The sequence below is a fragment of the Primulina eburnea genome, chromosome 1 (genome assembly GCF_022965805.1).
Source record: "Primulina eburnea isolate SZY01 chromosome 1, ASM2296580v1, whole genome shotgun sequence".
NCBI lineage: Eukaryota > Viridiplantae > Streptophyta > Magnoliopsida > Lamiales > Gesneriaceae > Primulina > Primulina eburnea.
In genome coordinates, this window is record NC_133101.1 from 2,930,991 (window position 1) to 2,948,234 (window position 17,244).

The window sequence follows — 17,244 nt, forward strand, 5'->3', positions numbered from 1 at the left end:
ATTAAAATGAGTGAGTATCATGTGAGACCGTCTCACGGATCCTAATCTGTGAGACCGTCTCACGAATCCTAATCTATGAGACGGATTAACCCTACCATATTCACAATAAAAGGTAGTACTCTTAACATAAAAAATAATATTTTTTCATGGATGACCCAAATAAGAGATCCGTCTCACAAATACGACCCGTAAAACTGTCTCACACAAATATTTGCCTATTAAAATATAGCCACTTAATAACTAAATGATTTTTAGTAACAATAGGAAGTTCTTCCACTATAATGGGATGGTTTGCTATTGCTCTAATGCAAAATTCAAAATTGATTTTGATATGTGGGGCTCAAATGGACGTCACATAATCAAATTAAAATTAGATAATTGGAGGTCGTGTAAGCCAAAAATATCGGATTAATAAGAGTAAAAGTTGATGAGTTTCCAGGAGAGAAGGCTAAACACTTGATTTGTTGGAATGTAAAGATGGTTCATGTTAGAAAGAGAGATCGGCACATGACATTTCTGTTTTTTTTTTTACATTAAAAAATTGTAGAATCGAGAGTTTGCATTATCACCGCCAGTTATGAATTATAATGAAACAATAAACGTTTGATACTAATATTGATCAGAGTAAATATTACATATCAGGAAAGCGATTGACATGTGACATCTGGACTGTTTTACGATTTTTAATTGATGTAATGAGTAGACTTGGACGTTTACCTCAAGTTATAATTCTCGCTCAACGACAAATTCTTAATCCTACACACTTATATTTAATTAGAATTAGAATTAGAATTAGAATTAAGATACATGGAAATTGTCATCTTAGACAAACAACACTTAATTTTATTATTGTCGTGTTGACTGTGCATGAATGAAAGTATTATTGTGTGTGTGTGTGTGCGCGTGTGTAGAAAATTTTAGAATTTTAGTATTAGATGGTTGATATTGGTAACATTGTACATTTTACCATGAGAATGCTTATGCAACATTGTATACGTCAGTGTCATGTCAGTGTTACATCAACATCAGGTTAGAAGAATGATTAAATGGAAAGAAATAGACGGACGAAAACTAAAATTGACCTCATAAATTGCCAAAATCGCAAAGATTACCAAAAGTGAATATTTTTTATCATGATAGTATTTATACTTTATTTTATGTTACATACACTTCATTTTATTAATAAATTTTATATTTTACATATATAAGTAGAGTGTGAGTATCAAAAATAAGAGTGTAAATAACATTGACTATATATAATTATTTGGTTTTAAAATGGAAGTAAAATTATGTTTAAAAGCAAAATAAATCCATAAATTTATACAAACTAGTCAGTTAAATAAATTATAAAAATAGTATAATAAATATGATAAAATATATAATAAGATGAAAATGAATTGATTCAGATAATTAGATTTAAAATTTCATTAACAGGAGATTTATAATCAATATTTTAGTAAAAGTCTCATATTTGTACTTAATTAAGAGTCCAGACTCAAGATGGATAACATTATAGGAATCAACGAAAAATATTTAATTTGTATTTTGGTCAATATTAATTATTCTCTTTAATTTTTAAAAGTAACTTTAAGAGTATTTAAGTTTTTTTTATAAAAAAAATTTATTTATGTATAAATATTTTTAGTTTGCTGCTGTGAAACATTCTAGATAATTGACTCAACTACCAACTAATATAAAAAAAAAATTGTTTTGTTTTTCAATTAATATATAAAATATTTTACAATTATTTCATTAATTTAACAAGTCGTTATACTTTCCATATATATTTTCAGATGGAATTGTAGTTTGACTTGGAATATTTTTGGTACATTATCTAAAATTTATAAAGTTTTTTTTTTATCAAAATCCTGTAATAATAATAATAAATAAATAAATAAAAAGTCCTTGTAATAAGTCAGTCACTCACAAAAGTATACTCGACAGATGCCAGGTTGTGTGGAATAAATGAATCGAGGTGTGAGTGTTGGGTCGGGGCAAAGCACACGTGTCCAACCCGAACCAGCTGGCACTGCTACTCACGCTATAACCGTTTTCTCTTATCGGGCCAAGCTTTTTGGCTTTGGATCGAGCTGTAACCCTTGCTCCCCACGTGATACTGCTACCTATTTAGACCTCCATTCTCACGTGACAATGTCATACATATCTCTCTCTCTCTCTCTCTATATATATATATATATATATATACACTGTATGTTATTATATTATTAAATTTAAAACACTTATAATAACTAACTTTTGATATCATTGTCTGTTTTAATAAATAAATATATATTAATGAAATGATAAAACTTTAATGCAAGTCACATATAGTTCAAAGATAGAGTCTTTGTTTATTAGACATCAAATTGTAGGTTTAATACTTATTGTTTTTTGGCAAAAACTTGTGTGAGACGGTCTAACGGGTCATATTTGTGAGACAAATCTTTTATTTGAGTTATCCATGAAAAAATATTATTTTTTGTGCTAAGAGTATTACTTTTTATTGTGAATATGAGTATGGTTGACCCGTCTCACAGATTAAAATCCGTGAGACGGTCTTACATGAAACCCACTCTTGTTATTTTTATTCCTTTCTTTCTTTCTTTCTTTTTTTTTCAAAAAAAATTCCATGTCAAAGTTTAGTCTTCTTTGATCTAATGCACGGATCTATCTTGTAAGATCTTTTGATGAAACGGTCTCTGATTACTCTTAAAAGAATACTACGTTATGAGAATTTTGATCTTCTCTGAACTTAGATAAATCGAATTGATTAGATCACTTATCTGGATTCTCTTCTAAAACACATTAATTTCTCTTCTTGGTGAGGGGAGTTTCTAGTTCTTCAAGTCTAATATTTTTGTAATTCTTTGTGATTATATCAAAGTTTGTGGCTGTCCTCCGAGTCCTCAAAGACGAGAAAATATGTGAATTGGATTAGTGCTTTCACCTTTTGTATTATTTCAGATAATGAATTAAACAAAAGCATGTCTCTTGTGAAACGGTCTCACAAATTTTTATTTATGAGACGAGTCAAACATACTCATATTTACAATAAAAATTAATATTTTTGGCATAAAAATTAATATTTTTCATTGATGACTCAAATATAAGATATGTCTCACAAAATTGACTCATGAGATCGTCTTACGAGAGTTTTGTGATTAAATAAATACTTCGTCATATTTTCCGGTGCAACATTTTGAGATATACCAGAGTTTATTTTGAAGGCAAAAACTTGTGTGAGCACTTTGAGATGTAATTCAGAGTTTTATTTGTGAATTTTGAGGAATTATGATTCTAGTTATGTGCTATGATTCCAGAGCTTGTTGGATTGGCTTGTTAAACTTGACATATGGCGCCTGTGTCCACCCACCCATCGGGGCGTGACATTAGGACATTTCACTAATTATTTTGAAATTTTAGTTTCACCCCACAAAGAAATATGTCTAACTTCGCCTACTTCTATAATTATTATAATTTTATATATGTATTATTAACATTTTAGAATAAACGAGAAGATTGTTTACTCTAAAAAATTTCTGATTAACAAATTGAAAAAAAAAAACAAACAAACAAATAGCGCCAAAAAAGATTTAAAAATTAAAGTTATGGAAATACAATATAATTCGCACGTATTTATATTTATTTGAAAAGGCGAAAAAAAAATTTCCCTCAAAAAATGGGAAAAAATATTTTTATAAACAATTAACAAAAACACCATCACTTAGATTAGGGACATCGTATTGTGACTGCAAAGTTGCTTCCGACAATAACTATTTTCTTTTTGTTTTTTAGACGAAAATAATTAACCAAATTGTCGGAGGAATCCGTTGTTAATTAATTCAAGTATTATTTTAATCATTGTGGGAATAGACTTATTACATGTATCTATATATATTTTTTTAAGAAAGAAATAACTCTCCATAGTGATGTAGATGCCCAAAGTTGCTCAGATCCTGGAAATGGACCTGCCAAGAACTGCCACACCAAGCTCATTCATTTGCCCAACAGAATCAATGAACTTAGTATGTAAAGCAGAAAATTGTAGAAAAGTGGCTTTTTTACTATTGTATTCAAATATTAAATTGTTTTTTTTTTTAAAATAAGACGCTTATAAATAATTAATAAATTATATCTCGTCCAGAGTTTACTTCTGCATCCAAAATGATCCTAATATCAAACATACATCTTAAAATAATAAGACAATACATATGCGTATAAAGCGCTTCGGACGAACTTTATACGTAGGAATTATTAGTCCTCAAGAGAGTACAATTCCACAGCCACTTACCATCAAAGAGTAGAGAACATAATCCATTTTATAATATCATGGAAACGGTTTGGTATCAATCAACATTATGAATGAGCAGTGATAATAACAAATATCAATCCCAATTTTCCTTCTTTTATATCAATCAGAGAAATAAATTTAGAGCTGCATGCAATAGACTTCAGTATTCAATCACTCTTACCCTCTTGAGAACCAATCTCCTGAAGGTAATGTTCCGCATCTAAAGCTGCCATGCAACCTGTATAAATGTAGCAGAAAGAAATTATAGTTTAAATCGATTGGACGTTGATGAATATTCGTCAAATATGGAAAGAAAATCTTCTTTACGTTCCTTGTGGGTAAATAAGTGGGTGATCACATCCCTGATATTGGAAGTTATTGTACAGAAATAGAACATATCACTTCTACAGTTTCACCGTGTCATAATTCAACATTTTTCTCCTCTCAATAGATTTCATACCCCGGAGATGCTACACACCCCACTTAAAATGTTCATGAAGTTAATCAATAGATTTTCATACCCCACTTACAATGTTCATGAAGTTAATCAATAGATTTTCGTACCCCACTTACAATGTTCATGAAGTTAATCATGTCGAAGATGCTTCAACATAGGAAGTGTTTCTTTATCAATTTAACTACCTCTTGTGAAGAGAGCGTGACATAAAATTCCCAGATTCTAACGTTTCTTATTTTAATTTTCTACCAAATTTTCATCTCTATACCGCAAGTTCTACTTGTTTTATATAACCAAGTCAAGTCAAAGGAATAAACAGCACATATTTTTAAGGATTATCATCTGTTCAAGCATATCATGAGAGACAAGTCTTGGTTTTTAACTAGTGCTGGTAGAATCAAACTGAAGTGTAAGTATTCACAGAACAATAAAGACCCCAAGTAAATGTAAATTACACGAGTCGATTCGTCGAGGTTCTTTTAGAGCATCAGGTACAATCCAATTCAAGTTTGGAGCCCAATGGATTCTCTGAGAAATAATCCTAAACTCGTTCACTTTCATCATTATTCTTTACTTAATACAAGTCTGATTACAGAAATCCTATTATCCATGTCCTCTTATTCTTTCCTTTGAAACCTAACCAACCAAAACATCACACATCTTTACAAGGAAGGCATTTAAAAGCTTTTGAATCAACTAACCAAGACTCATAAACCCATACAAGAAAGGAATTTCAATGAGATATTGTTCACCACAGCAAACATCCCAAAAATTGGACATTTTCACTGGTGTACCTATCAACTTCAAGAAATCACAATTACAAGAACTTGCCACTAATATCCTAGCATTTTCTCATTTTACCTGCCAAAAAAGCTACTTCATGCTGTTGAACTTTCAAAAGGATCTACAAATATAAGCTTTTTTTCAACATGCCTTTCTTTGGACAAACTTCACTCATGGGTGATTTACAAAAATATAATCTAAACCACAAAACATCAATCCAATTATTGCTTTCTTCGATTTGCTTGTTTATCTATTTAGATGTTTTTCAATTCGGATTTCACACATCATAAAATAACCAATAGATAGAATACAAATTCTAAGCGTACAAACAAAATTAACACAACAAAACATATACGTCAAGAATCACCATGGATCATAAATTCATAACAGTAAAATAAAAACAAATGACGCAAAGTAATACTACATATTGACTGACCGGTGCCAGCAGCAGTGACAGCCTGTCTGTATTTCTTGTCCTGAACATCACCAGCAGCAAAAACCCCTTTAACACTGGTTAGTGTGGTTCCGGGCTTCGTGATCACATACCCATCCGAATCCAATTCGAGTTGTCCGTCCAAGAACTTGGTCGCAGGTTCATGCCCAATTGCAAAAAACAAACCCGAAACACTCAAATCCGAAACCTCCCCACTCCCCACATTCTTCACCTTCAAACCTCCCAATGTCCTATCCCCATATGCCTCAGCCACTGACGAATTCCACAACACTTCGATTTTTGGATTTGATAATGCTCTGCTTTGCATTATCTTTGATGCCCTAAATTCATTTCTTCTATGTATAATGTAAACCTTAGAACCATATTTGGTCAAAAAATTGGCTTCTTCCATAGCCGAGTCCCCTCCACCAATGACCGCAAGGGGTTTATTACGAAATAGAGGGGCTGCCCCATCACAAACAGCGCAAGCGGATATTCCCCGGTTCCAAAAGGTATCGGAACCTGGGAAGTTGAGGCGTTTCGCAACCGCGCCGGTGGCCACAACGACCGAATCAGCTAGAACAGTCTTCGAGTCAGTAAAAATTTTGAATGGCGAGGCTGATAAATCCACCTTAAAGACAGTTTCGGTGAATATTTGAGTGCCGAAGCGGAGGGATTGGGCTCGGCAGCGTTCCATGAGATCACCACCCCCAAGCCCATCAGGAAAACCCGGGAAATTCTCCACTTCTGAAGTTGTGGTGAGCTGACCTCCGGGAGCGATGTCGTTGGCCATCCAGCCTTCGAAGAGAATAGGTTTGAGCTCAGCTCGGGCGGCGTAAATCGCGGCAGTGTGAGCAGCGGGGCCGCTACCAATGATGCAGAGTCGTGTTTTCAGAGTCTGGAGATCGCTTTCCATGGCGGTGATCTTGGGAGTAGCAGCGGCGGCGGTGGTGGTGAGGGTGGCGAGGCCAATTAGGTTGCGAGCTGACTTCAGTGCGTTTAAAAGCTTTGGGAAACAATTGTGGCTCATTTCTTGACCAAGTCAAATCTTATTCGACCTTTATTTTAGAATTCCCCCTCATTTCCATTTTCACTAAGATTAAATACATCCCAAAAATATTCCTTTATTTTTTCCCCACAAAATAATTCTTTTCTTTTCCATGCGCAAAAGTATTTGAATCTTTACAAAAACTTTTGTGAGAGTATTCGTCTCATGATTCAATTTTATGAGATATATCTTTTATCTGAGTAATTTATGACCTAATAAAAAACATGGAATCAATATGTACTTTATAAATGACTTCGACACAAAATAAAAAAAGATCTCTGGGTGATTACGAGTTTACGTTATTGTCATCTTTAGTAAAATAAAGTCCTCAGCGAAGACATTCATAAACCATTCTACTTTAGTGTTTAGCAGATAATCTCAATTTTGGTTTAACAATACATCCCAATAGAGAACGACCATACTTGATCAATTTATCTCTTTCAACTTGGATCTAATGAGGCCGGTCTTGGAAACGATTATCTCTTTGTGGTAGGGGTTATTGAAAAAAATCTTGCAAAAATGTCTCTTTTATTGTAAATATGGGAGACTTGACTCATCTTACGAATAGAGATATGTAATATCATCTCACAACAGACTTAAATATTTGATTGTGAGATATTGAAATATCTTTATAATTAATTATCGATTAAGAGAACATATAAAATCATTAATTTATTTTATCCATCGACAACCAATCAATATTTCATATAATCTGAATCGATCATACAACAATTTTTTCTGAATATCTATCATGTTTTACCTTGATCAAAAAAATATTTTCAATTTTTTTTTTTGATTTAGTTAATTATTTCATATCTATACTATCGGGATTAATGAATTGTTTAAAGATAGTAAACAAACATCTCATAAAAATTTTAAGAGTTGTAATAGCTCAGTTCTTGGAATTTTTTCGAGCGAACTGAACACAAAAAAATTATATTGAATTTGTTTCTAAACTGAGCCGAAAATATTCAAAATAACTCTTCTAAAAATGATTAATTATTTTGTAAATATTTCATATAATCTGAATCAATCATACACCAATTTTCTGAGAATATCTATCATGTTTTACCTTGATAAAAAAAATTCAATTTTTTTAAAATTTACTTATTTCATATTTATACTATCGAGATTAGTCGATTGTTTAAAGAGGATGAATAAACATCTTATAATTTTAGAGTTGTAATAGCTCAGTTCTTGGAACGTTCTCGAGCGAACTGAACACAAAAAATTATATTGAATTTGTTTCTAAACTGAGCCAAAAATATTCAAAATAACTCTTCTAAAACTGATTAATTATTTTGTAAATTATTTGAAATGCATGCAAGTCAAATATAGAAAAGCAGGAAAATTACATTAGATGTGCACAGATCTAATTGTCTTACACAATAAAATTCTATATTTTTGAAGAATTTCTAGTAAGAAGCCAACTCTATACAACAATGCAATTAGTCAAAATTTTCAACTTGGAAACGGTAAAAACCAAAATTGTTAGCTGAATCCACCTTTAGCTTCAAACTTTGAACTTGCATTTGGCTTCAACTGTATTAACATCCACCTAATTTTTTTTTTAAAATAAAGTTCAATGCTTCTGGGGAAAAAAAAGTGGAATAATAAATATGGGAATAAAATAGCAAAAAGATGAGAGCTTCCTCTTGGCAAAGGAGGCTGTGAAGTCGAGAAGGAAGAATGGAGGAAATCAGGTAAAGATATTTGAGTTTAGAGTCCGACTTTTACTTATTAAATAAATATTGAATAACAGAGAAAAAATTGAAACTAAAAATACCCAGTAGTCGAAACCGATCAGATAATAAATATGTTATCCTACACAACCCGAAAAAAATAACTGCGGGTGTGTTTGCCCATAGATAGGACACCCGTTCTGCTCATAATTGGGTCATTTGTAAACTTCACGTTCAGATGTTCATTCCTAGGCGTGAGGGGTGTGTGTTAGTTGTCCCACATCGGTGGTATTTAATACCTGAGAGTTGTATATATGGTCTTGAGCAATCCTCCTCCATTGAGCTAACTTTTGGAGTTGAGTTAGGTCCAAATTCTAATCTTAACATAGTTCGGGCATAACAAGGACCGAGTCATCTCAAAAACTGGGGTGGGTTCCAACCCAATCTTAACTTTCTTTATTAGTAGTTATATTATATATGTAACTGTAGCTTATGCTAAACTTTTCCATTAGCCCAAGATCTGGTCCAGACTTGGTCCAGCCGACTTTCTGAAATATATTTGAAACTGGATTTTGTTGTTCTTGAATTGTTTGATTTAATTGATGTGTACAGAGTTTCTCGAAAATAATTGTGAAGTGGACTTTCTGATATTTTCTTGAAATGATTTCATTTAGTTTCTATAATATTCTTTATCATTTTTGCATTTTCTTCACTGGAAAATAGAAATGTTGTGTTAGGTACGTTTTCAAGTGGTTAACTTGTAGGGGGGTTATAAATTTTGTTGGTTTCATTTAGATATGTATTTCTGCAATTTATTTTTTGCATTTTCAAAGTTCTTTTTTTTCTTTATCATAAATGAGGAGTTTTTTAGTAGTCACGTGTGATTTTTTTCTTGGTATGTTCTGCTACTTGAACATCATTTTTTTTCTAAGTATATTATAAAGACATCGATTTAAGTGAAAATTTTAATATATTATAGACAAAAACCTATGTGTTTGTGAGACGGATCTTTTATTTGAGTCATCCATGAAAAAATATTAATTTTTAGAATGAGTCTCATGTGAGACCGTCTCACGGATCATAAACTGTGATACAGGTCAACCCTACCCATGGGTGACACAAATAAGAGATCCGTCTCACAAATACGACCCGTGAGACCGTCTAACACAAGTTTTTGCCTAATTTTTATGCTAAGAATATTAGTTTTTATTGTTAATATAGGTATGATTGATCCGTCTAACATATTAGGATCCATGAGACCTACTCTATATTATATATGCAAGATTTATATTTTTCGAAGTCAACTCACGTCTAGTTCATGCCCATTGCATTTAAAAAGGAGTCCGGAAGTTCAGTTGATCTTTTTTTTTCAAATTTATGTGATTAGTTGACCCATAGTTTAAAAAAAGGGTAACTTGGGATTTAGTACCCAATTTTTATCAAATTTGGTTTTGATACCTCATTTCCCAAAATACCCCTCAAGCCTTAATTTTAAATAATTGATTTTATTTTCAAATAATGGCCCATCATGCTTCCGTAAAATAAAATTAAATCTTATGCCTTTTTGACCGGAGTACCACCGGGTTATATCCACCGTATTTTACGAACTGCTCCTCACAGTTCAACCACACGATCGCAACCGATGGTTACAGACGCAGATTCCTTCAGCAGCACTCGGCACAACTCTAATTCGTTTCCTACCTTAGAGTGTACAGTATAAAATAAAATTTTTGAAAATAATACATGAGAGGGGTTAGAGCAAAGATCTCTTTTATTCAAACACAAATATTTATTTATTACATAGTAACCTCCTGTAGAGGAGGAGAAACTTGTTTAGCTACTTATCGTAGCTGGACTCTTAACACACATAAAGCTTGAAAGAAAATATTACAACCTTGTATGAAAGAAATGGAGAAAATATTTGATGATCTTCACTTCCTTATTTCGGCTTTATTTATAGAAGGCTCTTTCGGATTTGAAACTCGGATTTCAAATCTTCATTAGCCTTTACAGCTTGCTTGGGGACCATGTAGTGGTTGAAGGGTCCCTGTCTAGATTATTAATCTGGACATCAACTTCTCATCCTCCTTTATCTCTCTTAGATACCATTGACGATGAGTTTTCAGGATATCGGCAGTAATTTCATCTTTTTTATACTCTTTGAAATGATTTACTAACCATTTAAGAGCTTCTGCCTCTTTCCTCTTGTATGTTAACCTTCTTTTCAAAACTTTCAAATATACACGATACATTTTTAAGTTTTGATTCTGGTGTGTTAACTGGTTTCCTTTCTGTCCTTATTTATGGATGAATTTTCGGGACCAGTTAATTTACTTTTATTCATTGGATTCCTTTTAGATTGGTATCCAATGCTTGCTGAGTCATCCACCATTTGTTATTGGTGGTCTTTACCACTAATTTGTCTTGTTTCTACCACTCACATGGTAGTGGTCCTGCTTTTTGTAATGGAGGGTCACATGTCCCTTTTAATTTTGTCGAGGAATCTTTGGTTTTTTGTATCCTCGAGGAAAATGTGTATGTGGTCCTTCCCTACTTGTGCTTGTGTCGGTAAAGTTTTTCCGATCTGATCTCGGTTTGAAACCTTTACCAAACTCCGGTTTCTTCTGGTCTTGGCATTCAAGGCAGATGTTTTCTGACCATCTTCCTATATGTGTCATGTTACAGAATTTCCGGCGAGTCTCTTTGCTTGCCGGCAGCTTGCTGTTCCACAAAAGATTTCTTTTCTTTTCAAATAGATCTTCTGCAAAACTTGTTGTTTTTCCTGTCATGGTATTTAACAGGAATGATCCGTTCACTGAATGATTGTAGAATTTGAACGGAAACTTGACTTTATCCATCTCAGTGAGACAGACCCAAATACCCCAAGCTCTTCTGGTAGAAATATCATCTTCAGTTATTGAAGACACCAGGGGTGTTTCTTCTGTCGGAGGGTCCTTGATAAATTTCTGGACATTTGAATCTGGCCTCCTTAGCTTGATGAAATGAAAGGCTTCATGTGTGCCTTTCCCTGCTGGTTCTGGTGCTGCACTGAAAAAATACAATTCCAGAATATCTCCTCTGGACAAATAATCATTATTTGCCCAAGTTTCATGAACAGCTTCCTGGATCCATTTTGGTAGACATGAAATTTCCGGAAAGCTGGGTGATGTAGTATAGACTGAGGCGAGAGCCCCAAATTCATACCAAGCTTTAACCTCATTGGGATATGAATTAGGTTTCATCCATACCCTTGGATATTTTCCTGAAACATCAACCCTGTTTGTAGCTGGGTTAATGCCTATTCTTGTTTTCAACTTCTCCCAATTCTGCTGATAAACCTGAAATAGAGAGATTGTTGTTTCGTTAGTACCAACCTTATATTTGCCTTTATCAATTCGAGGCCTAAGGTTGATCTCTCCCTCTTCAATCCCCGAGGTGAAGGGTTGACTTGAGGACTCAAGATAAGGATCAGGAGTCCCAACTTTTGTTTCAGTCGACTCATCTGGTGATGATCCCGACTTAACACTTGTGCAAGGGGTATTTGAATCCCCCGCTACAGGTATAGAGTCCTGTACTCGAAAACTCTCCATTTGAGAAACCAGTGGTCTCTCAATGCCCTGGAGGATAGGCCTTTGCGTTACAGACCATAACTGAGTATATGCCTGTAAACATCCTGTAATTCGATCAGAGACAATTCTCTTATCAGCTTGTTGTAGCCTTCCCGCAACTTCTGCGTTAACAGCTAACTTGTTGAACTCGGTTTGAAGCATTTCAAGGTGTTCCCTCAAATGCCTCTGCATCTTGATAATAGCATCAATGTCAATGCTGTCCATCTCTTGTTAAAAAATCTGCAAGAATATTTTCATGAGATTTTATTATCATAATATCAAAAATATAATTTTGACATAAAGCTTGCCATCGTAATAATCTAGCCTTCTCCGGTTTAGACTCAATTCTATTCCTCAAAAAGGCTTTAACTTGAGTCTTATCAACTTTCAAAGTGAATTTCTTTGCAAGTAAAAATAACGGCCATTTTTCAAAAGCCCTCTTTACTGCATAAAATTCTTTTTCGTTGATGTGCCATCTTATGGCTTCTGCATCTGAGAATAACCCACTACAATATCTGCATTGTTGTTCTCCATCTGGTGTGAGCTTTGTTAATACTGCAGCCCACCAATGATCACTGGCATCGGTATATAATACAAGATCATCCTCGTCTTGAGGAATAGCCATCTTTGGAAGATTTTTGCAAACCTTCTTTAAATGGATAAGTCCTTTTGTGTGTTCGTCTGTCCATATAAATCTAGCATCTTTTTTCAATAATGGACTGAACACCTTCCTGTGTTTTGCTAGGTTTTTAATAAACATCCCAGCAAAATTAACAACCCCTAAAAAACTTTGAAGTTGCTTTTTGTCTTTGAGATTCTCTGGAAAATTCTGCACCTTTTCTACTATGTGTTCTTGCAGAATTATTCCTGACTCATCGATTTCAATTCCGAGGAATTCAATCTTTCTTGTAGCAATGACTGCTTTCTTTTCAGATAAAACCAGTCCTTCTTTCTTGCAAACATTAGAGAAAATTTCCAAATGTTTAACATGTTCATTCATATCTTTGGATGCTATTAAAACATCGTCGATGTAAACAAACATAAACTTGAAATAATCTTTGAAAAGATTATCCATCTTTCTTTGAAATATCTGGGGTGAGTTAGCCAATCCCATTGGTAATACTTCCCAAATATAATGTCCTTGAGGTGTGGAGAAAGCTGTGAATTTCTTGCTTTCTTCCTGCATCCGAATCTGATAGAATCCAGACTTGCAATCAAATTTAGAGAATATCTTGGCATTGCGAATGCAACTAATCAACTGTTCTCTACTAGGTATAAAATACCCATCAAACTCCAGAATCTTATTAATTTCTTGATAATTAATAACAAATCTGGGTTTTCCTCGTTTAATCTCACCATGATTTCTTACCAGAAAACCTGGACTGCTATATGGTGACATACCTGCTTTGATTAATCCAAGGTCCAAATGTTCCTTGATTATAATCTGCATATCCCTCTGATCAATGATGTTTATTGGGATGGGTTTACAACGGACAAATTCATACTCTTTGCCTTCCTTGATCTTAAGGCAGGCCCTGAGTTGATTTCTGTCCCACCATGCCAAGGGATCTTCTTTATAATTTTCTTTGATCCTCTTCTTGACATCTTCCAGTGATATCTTAGATTCAAACTCTACTTCATTTGTATGTAGAGTTATCTTAAGGCATTCTATATCTTCTGGTTGGAGTTTCTTATCTGCTCTTAACTGGAGCATTGTTTCTCCAAACCGTCTTGAATCCTTTATTTTCGGGTTCAGAAGTTTTCCTGAATCACCACGCTTGCTGCGAAACTGGATTGGTAATTTTCTGTAAAATGCCTCCCTAAGTCTCTGGACTATGATTTTGTGAGCACATGGTGTTGTGAACACTAATCTTCTAGTCTCATTTTCTTGTGTATAGGACTTGAACATTTGTAGGAAATTATTTCCTAACAATATGTCAGCTCCTGTGTCATGAAAATAAATTGGTGGTGTCTTTACCTTGTACCAAGGTGTTTGTCCAGCACCGCCAATCATGATTTCAGTCATCTTAATCCCTTTACATAAGATTAAGATTCTTCTGGAAAAATCTCTTCCAGCAATCTTGGGTAACTCTTCTTCCAAATTATTTGGAAAAACTCCTCGTTTTGCTGTACATATTCCAGCACCTGAATCAATATATGCAGCAAAGTATTCTGCCTTATATTGTTCATACAACATTCCTACTGGAATGTATATGGAGAATGGACTTGTGGTCATTGTATTTTCCACATTTTATCTTCTGCCATAAACTCCATTCCATACTCTAGACGTTTCCAAGGTTTATGTTCCTCGAGAAACTCTAGTCCAAGAATCAGTCGATCTGATTCTTTTCCTGGAATTCCTTGAATATGAACCTCCAATTCTCCGATATTAATCAGTCCTTGGTAAGTTCCTATTATCGGTTGTTCCAAATAGTATATTGAATTACAAGGAAATTGATTCCTTTGTTTTGTAATGTCAAATACTATTTCTAACTCCTTCCACCCTTCTGGGCATCTAAGTTTTCCTATTGTAGAAAAACTTTTCAGCTCCTGTTGGGTTTCTATGACAGGCCTTTTATCTCATCTGTAACTTGTAATTCTGTCTCCTTGAAAAGATAGTCTTCTTGATTCCAATCTAAGACTTTGATTCCTCTGTAGAATCGGTTTGTCTTGGATCTGGATATCTGTTTCCTGTATTAAAGGAAACTCAACTCTTTCTGGATAAATTGCCAGAGCAACTTTTCCGAATATTTCAGGGATTTCAATAAACTCGTTTCTAATAAACAATTCAGAATGATGTGTATTAGATAGAGCATATGAAATTTGGTAGGTAATAGAATATGGCATATTACCTTCTTTCATCAGCCTTTTTTCCTTGAAGTTCTGATACAATGTCAAGGCTCGGCTGAAATCTCGATCTGCCAGGTTGTAGGCTATCCTTGGATAGATTACCCCTACAATTTTTCCTGCACAGAGGTTTCCTGAGATTGTTCCCAGTACTGAATCTTGTAGATTCCCCATTCTTTTATCGCAAATAGCAATATCGATAGGTGAATCTATCCCTTCTTTGAAAGTAGCCTTTATCATAATTTGGATTGCTCCGATATGAATCCAGGACATAGTCCTTGCTACTTCTATCTTGAGTTTTTGTAATTCCTCCTTAATTTCTTCGGAAGGAATTAACTGCATCTCCATTCTATTTCCTGTAAGTTCCATTGGGATTGCCATTTCCCTTCTAGAAACTTTATAGATTAGATGATGCTTTCTGTTTCTTAGGCCAAGACTTCCTAAGAACTTTTCTACCTGTCCTGCAGAGAAACCTTGATATCTCTGTAGACTCGGATTTTCTCTCATGATTCTTTGAACCATGTTATGAGATATTGTTGTCTGGCTAAAAAACCCAGACAAATCTTCATGTGTTTCGTGTCGAAACACCTCGTCTTCAGTCAGATTTCGATTCTGTTCCATCAGATTCTTCCTGACTTAAGACTTCTTCTTCTTCATATATACTCTCATCTGAGGCAATGTCCTCAAATCGGTATACTTGAATGAGATCTTGGTAATAAACTGCATCTTCTATATCCGGAGTAGAATCGAAGCGTTTAATACCTCTTTTCTCATTTTCTGGACAGTTGGTCGAGATATGACCTCTTGCTCCACATGTCCAGCAGTTGCAATCTTTGAAACTTTCATTGGCTCGCGTATGAGCTCTTCTGAAAGTTTTCTTTGTAGGTGTTTTTCCTGTGCTTCGAGATGAACTCGATGCTTGGGATGATATCCTACTTCTCGATGGTCCGCTTCTTTGTCCAGATTTATAAGATCTGGCTTTCTGTCTGGACCATACGGATCTTGGTTTCCAAGAACTTCTTCCACTTCGTGCATAAGGATGAGTCCTAAAACTTTTCCTTTTATGCTTCTGTGGTTTACTTCCAATAATAGTTGGAAGATCATTTTCCTTACAACACAAAGGAGTTCTTTTGTTGATACCCCTTAGGCGTTTGTAATTCTTTTGTAACGCTGCCATATGACACCATTCTGCCAATTTTCCTTTAAGGAAAGAGGCTCTTCTTGCCAATGTATCTGGATTACCAGGTACGTATTCCCTTATGAGCATTTCTCTCCAAGGACTTGGCATTTTTGCGAAGAAAAGCTGCATAGCTATATCTTCTTCGACTCCTGAATTCCATCTATATTTGGTGAATAACATAATGTATTCATCTACCAAACATATATCATGTAATTCAAGACTATACAGAGCCTGAGTATATTTTTTCTTTTTCTCTGTATCTTGACTATTGAAATAGTCTACTCCTATAAAGTGTGCTTTGAATAGGGTAGCCATCTTTCCAGCGATCTCACTAAGAGATTCCCCAACTAGGACTGACTCTTTCATGTCTGATGAAGTCATGTCCCAAGCAATTTTCACTGATCCCATAAGACTCATTTCCAAAAGTTTAATGAATCCTTCTTTGTTGAGATCAAGTGTTCCTGCTGCAATCCTCATAGCAGATGTCCAATCGTCTATGAGATCTTCTCTGTTTTTGAAGTCCAAAACATCAAGGTTAAGCATAACCCCGTAAGGATGTATAGGATCTAAAACAGTTTTCCCATAGGGTGTTTGGTGCAAAGGAATTTGAGTTCTCCTTGCCCTTGTTCTCGCTGGGTGTGATCCTCCACCAGTATGGAAATCAGTCTGAGATTCTCTCATATTTACATTATGAGATCCCATACTTTCCCTTGGTGGTTCCTGAGAAGATGACCAGGTTATTGCAGGTGGTGTTTCACCTACTGCTGTATTCATCTTTAGATCTACTACTTTGAGATTTGCGAAAGATTCCGCAAGCTCTTGTAGATCCTCCAAACCAATCCTTTCTAAAGTTGTCATCAGATCAATTTCTTTTCTGAGACAGACTTGATTAGATTGATCATCTTTTCTTCTTCA

The 17,244-nt window shown here is 34.4% G+C and overlaps 1 protein-coding gene across 1 annotated transcript; it reads right to left on the reverse strand.

Moving 5' to 3' along the window:
• Nucleotides 1-4,301: 4,301 nt before the first annotated feature.
• On the reverse strand, nt 4,302-7,027 carry LOC140814556 (thioredoxin reductase NTRB-like). The gene is made up of 2 exons (XM_073173611.1): nt 5,968-7,027; nt 4,302-4,529 (listed from the first exon to the last, which is right to left on the reverse strand). The coding sequence occupies exons 1-2, from the start codon at nt 6,992-6,994 to the stop codon at nt 4,459-4,461; spliced, it is 1,098 nt and encodes a 365-aa protein (XP_073029712.1). The 5' UTR covers nt 6,995-7,027; the 3' UTR covers nt 4,302-4,458.
• Between the last annotated feature and the right edge of the window lie 10,217 nt (nt 7,028-17,244).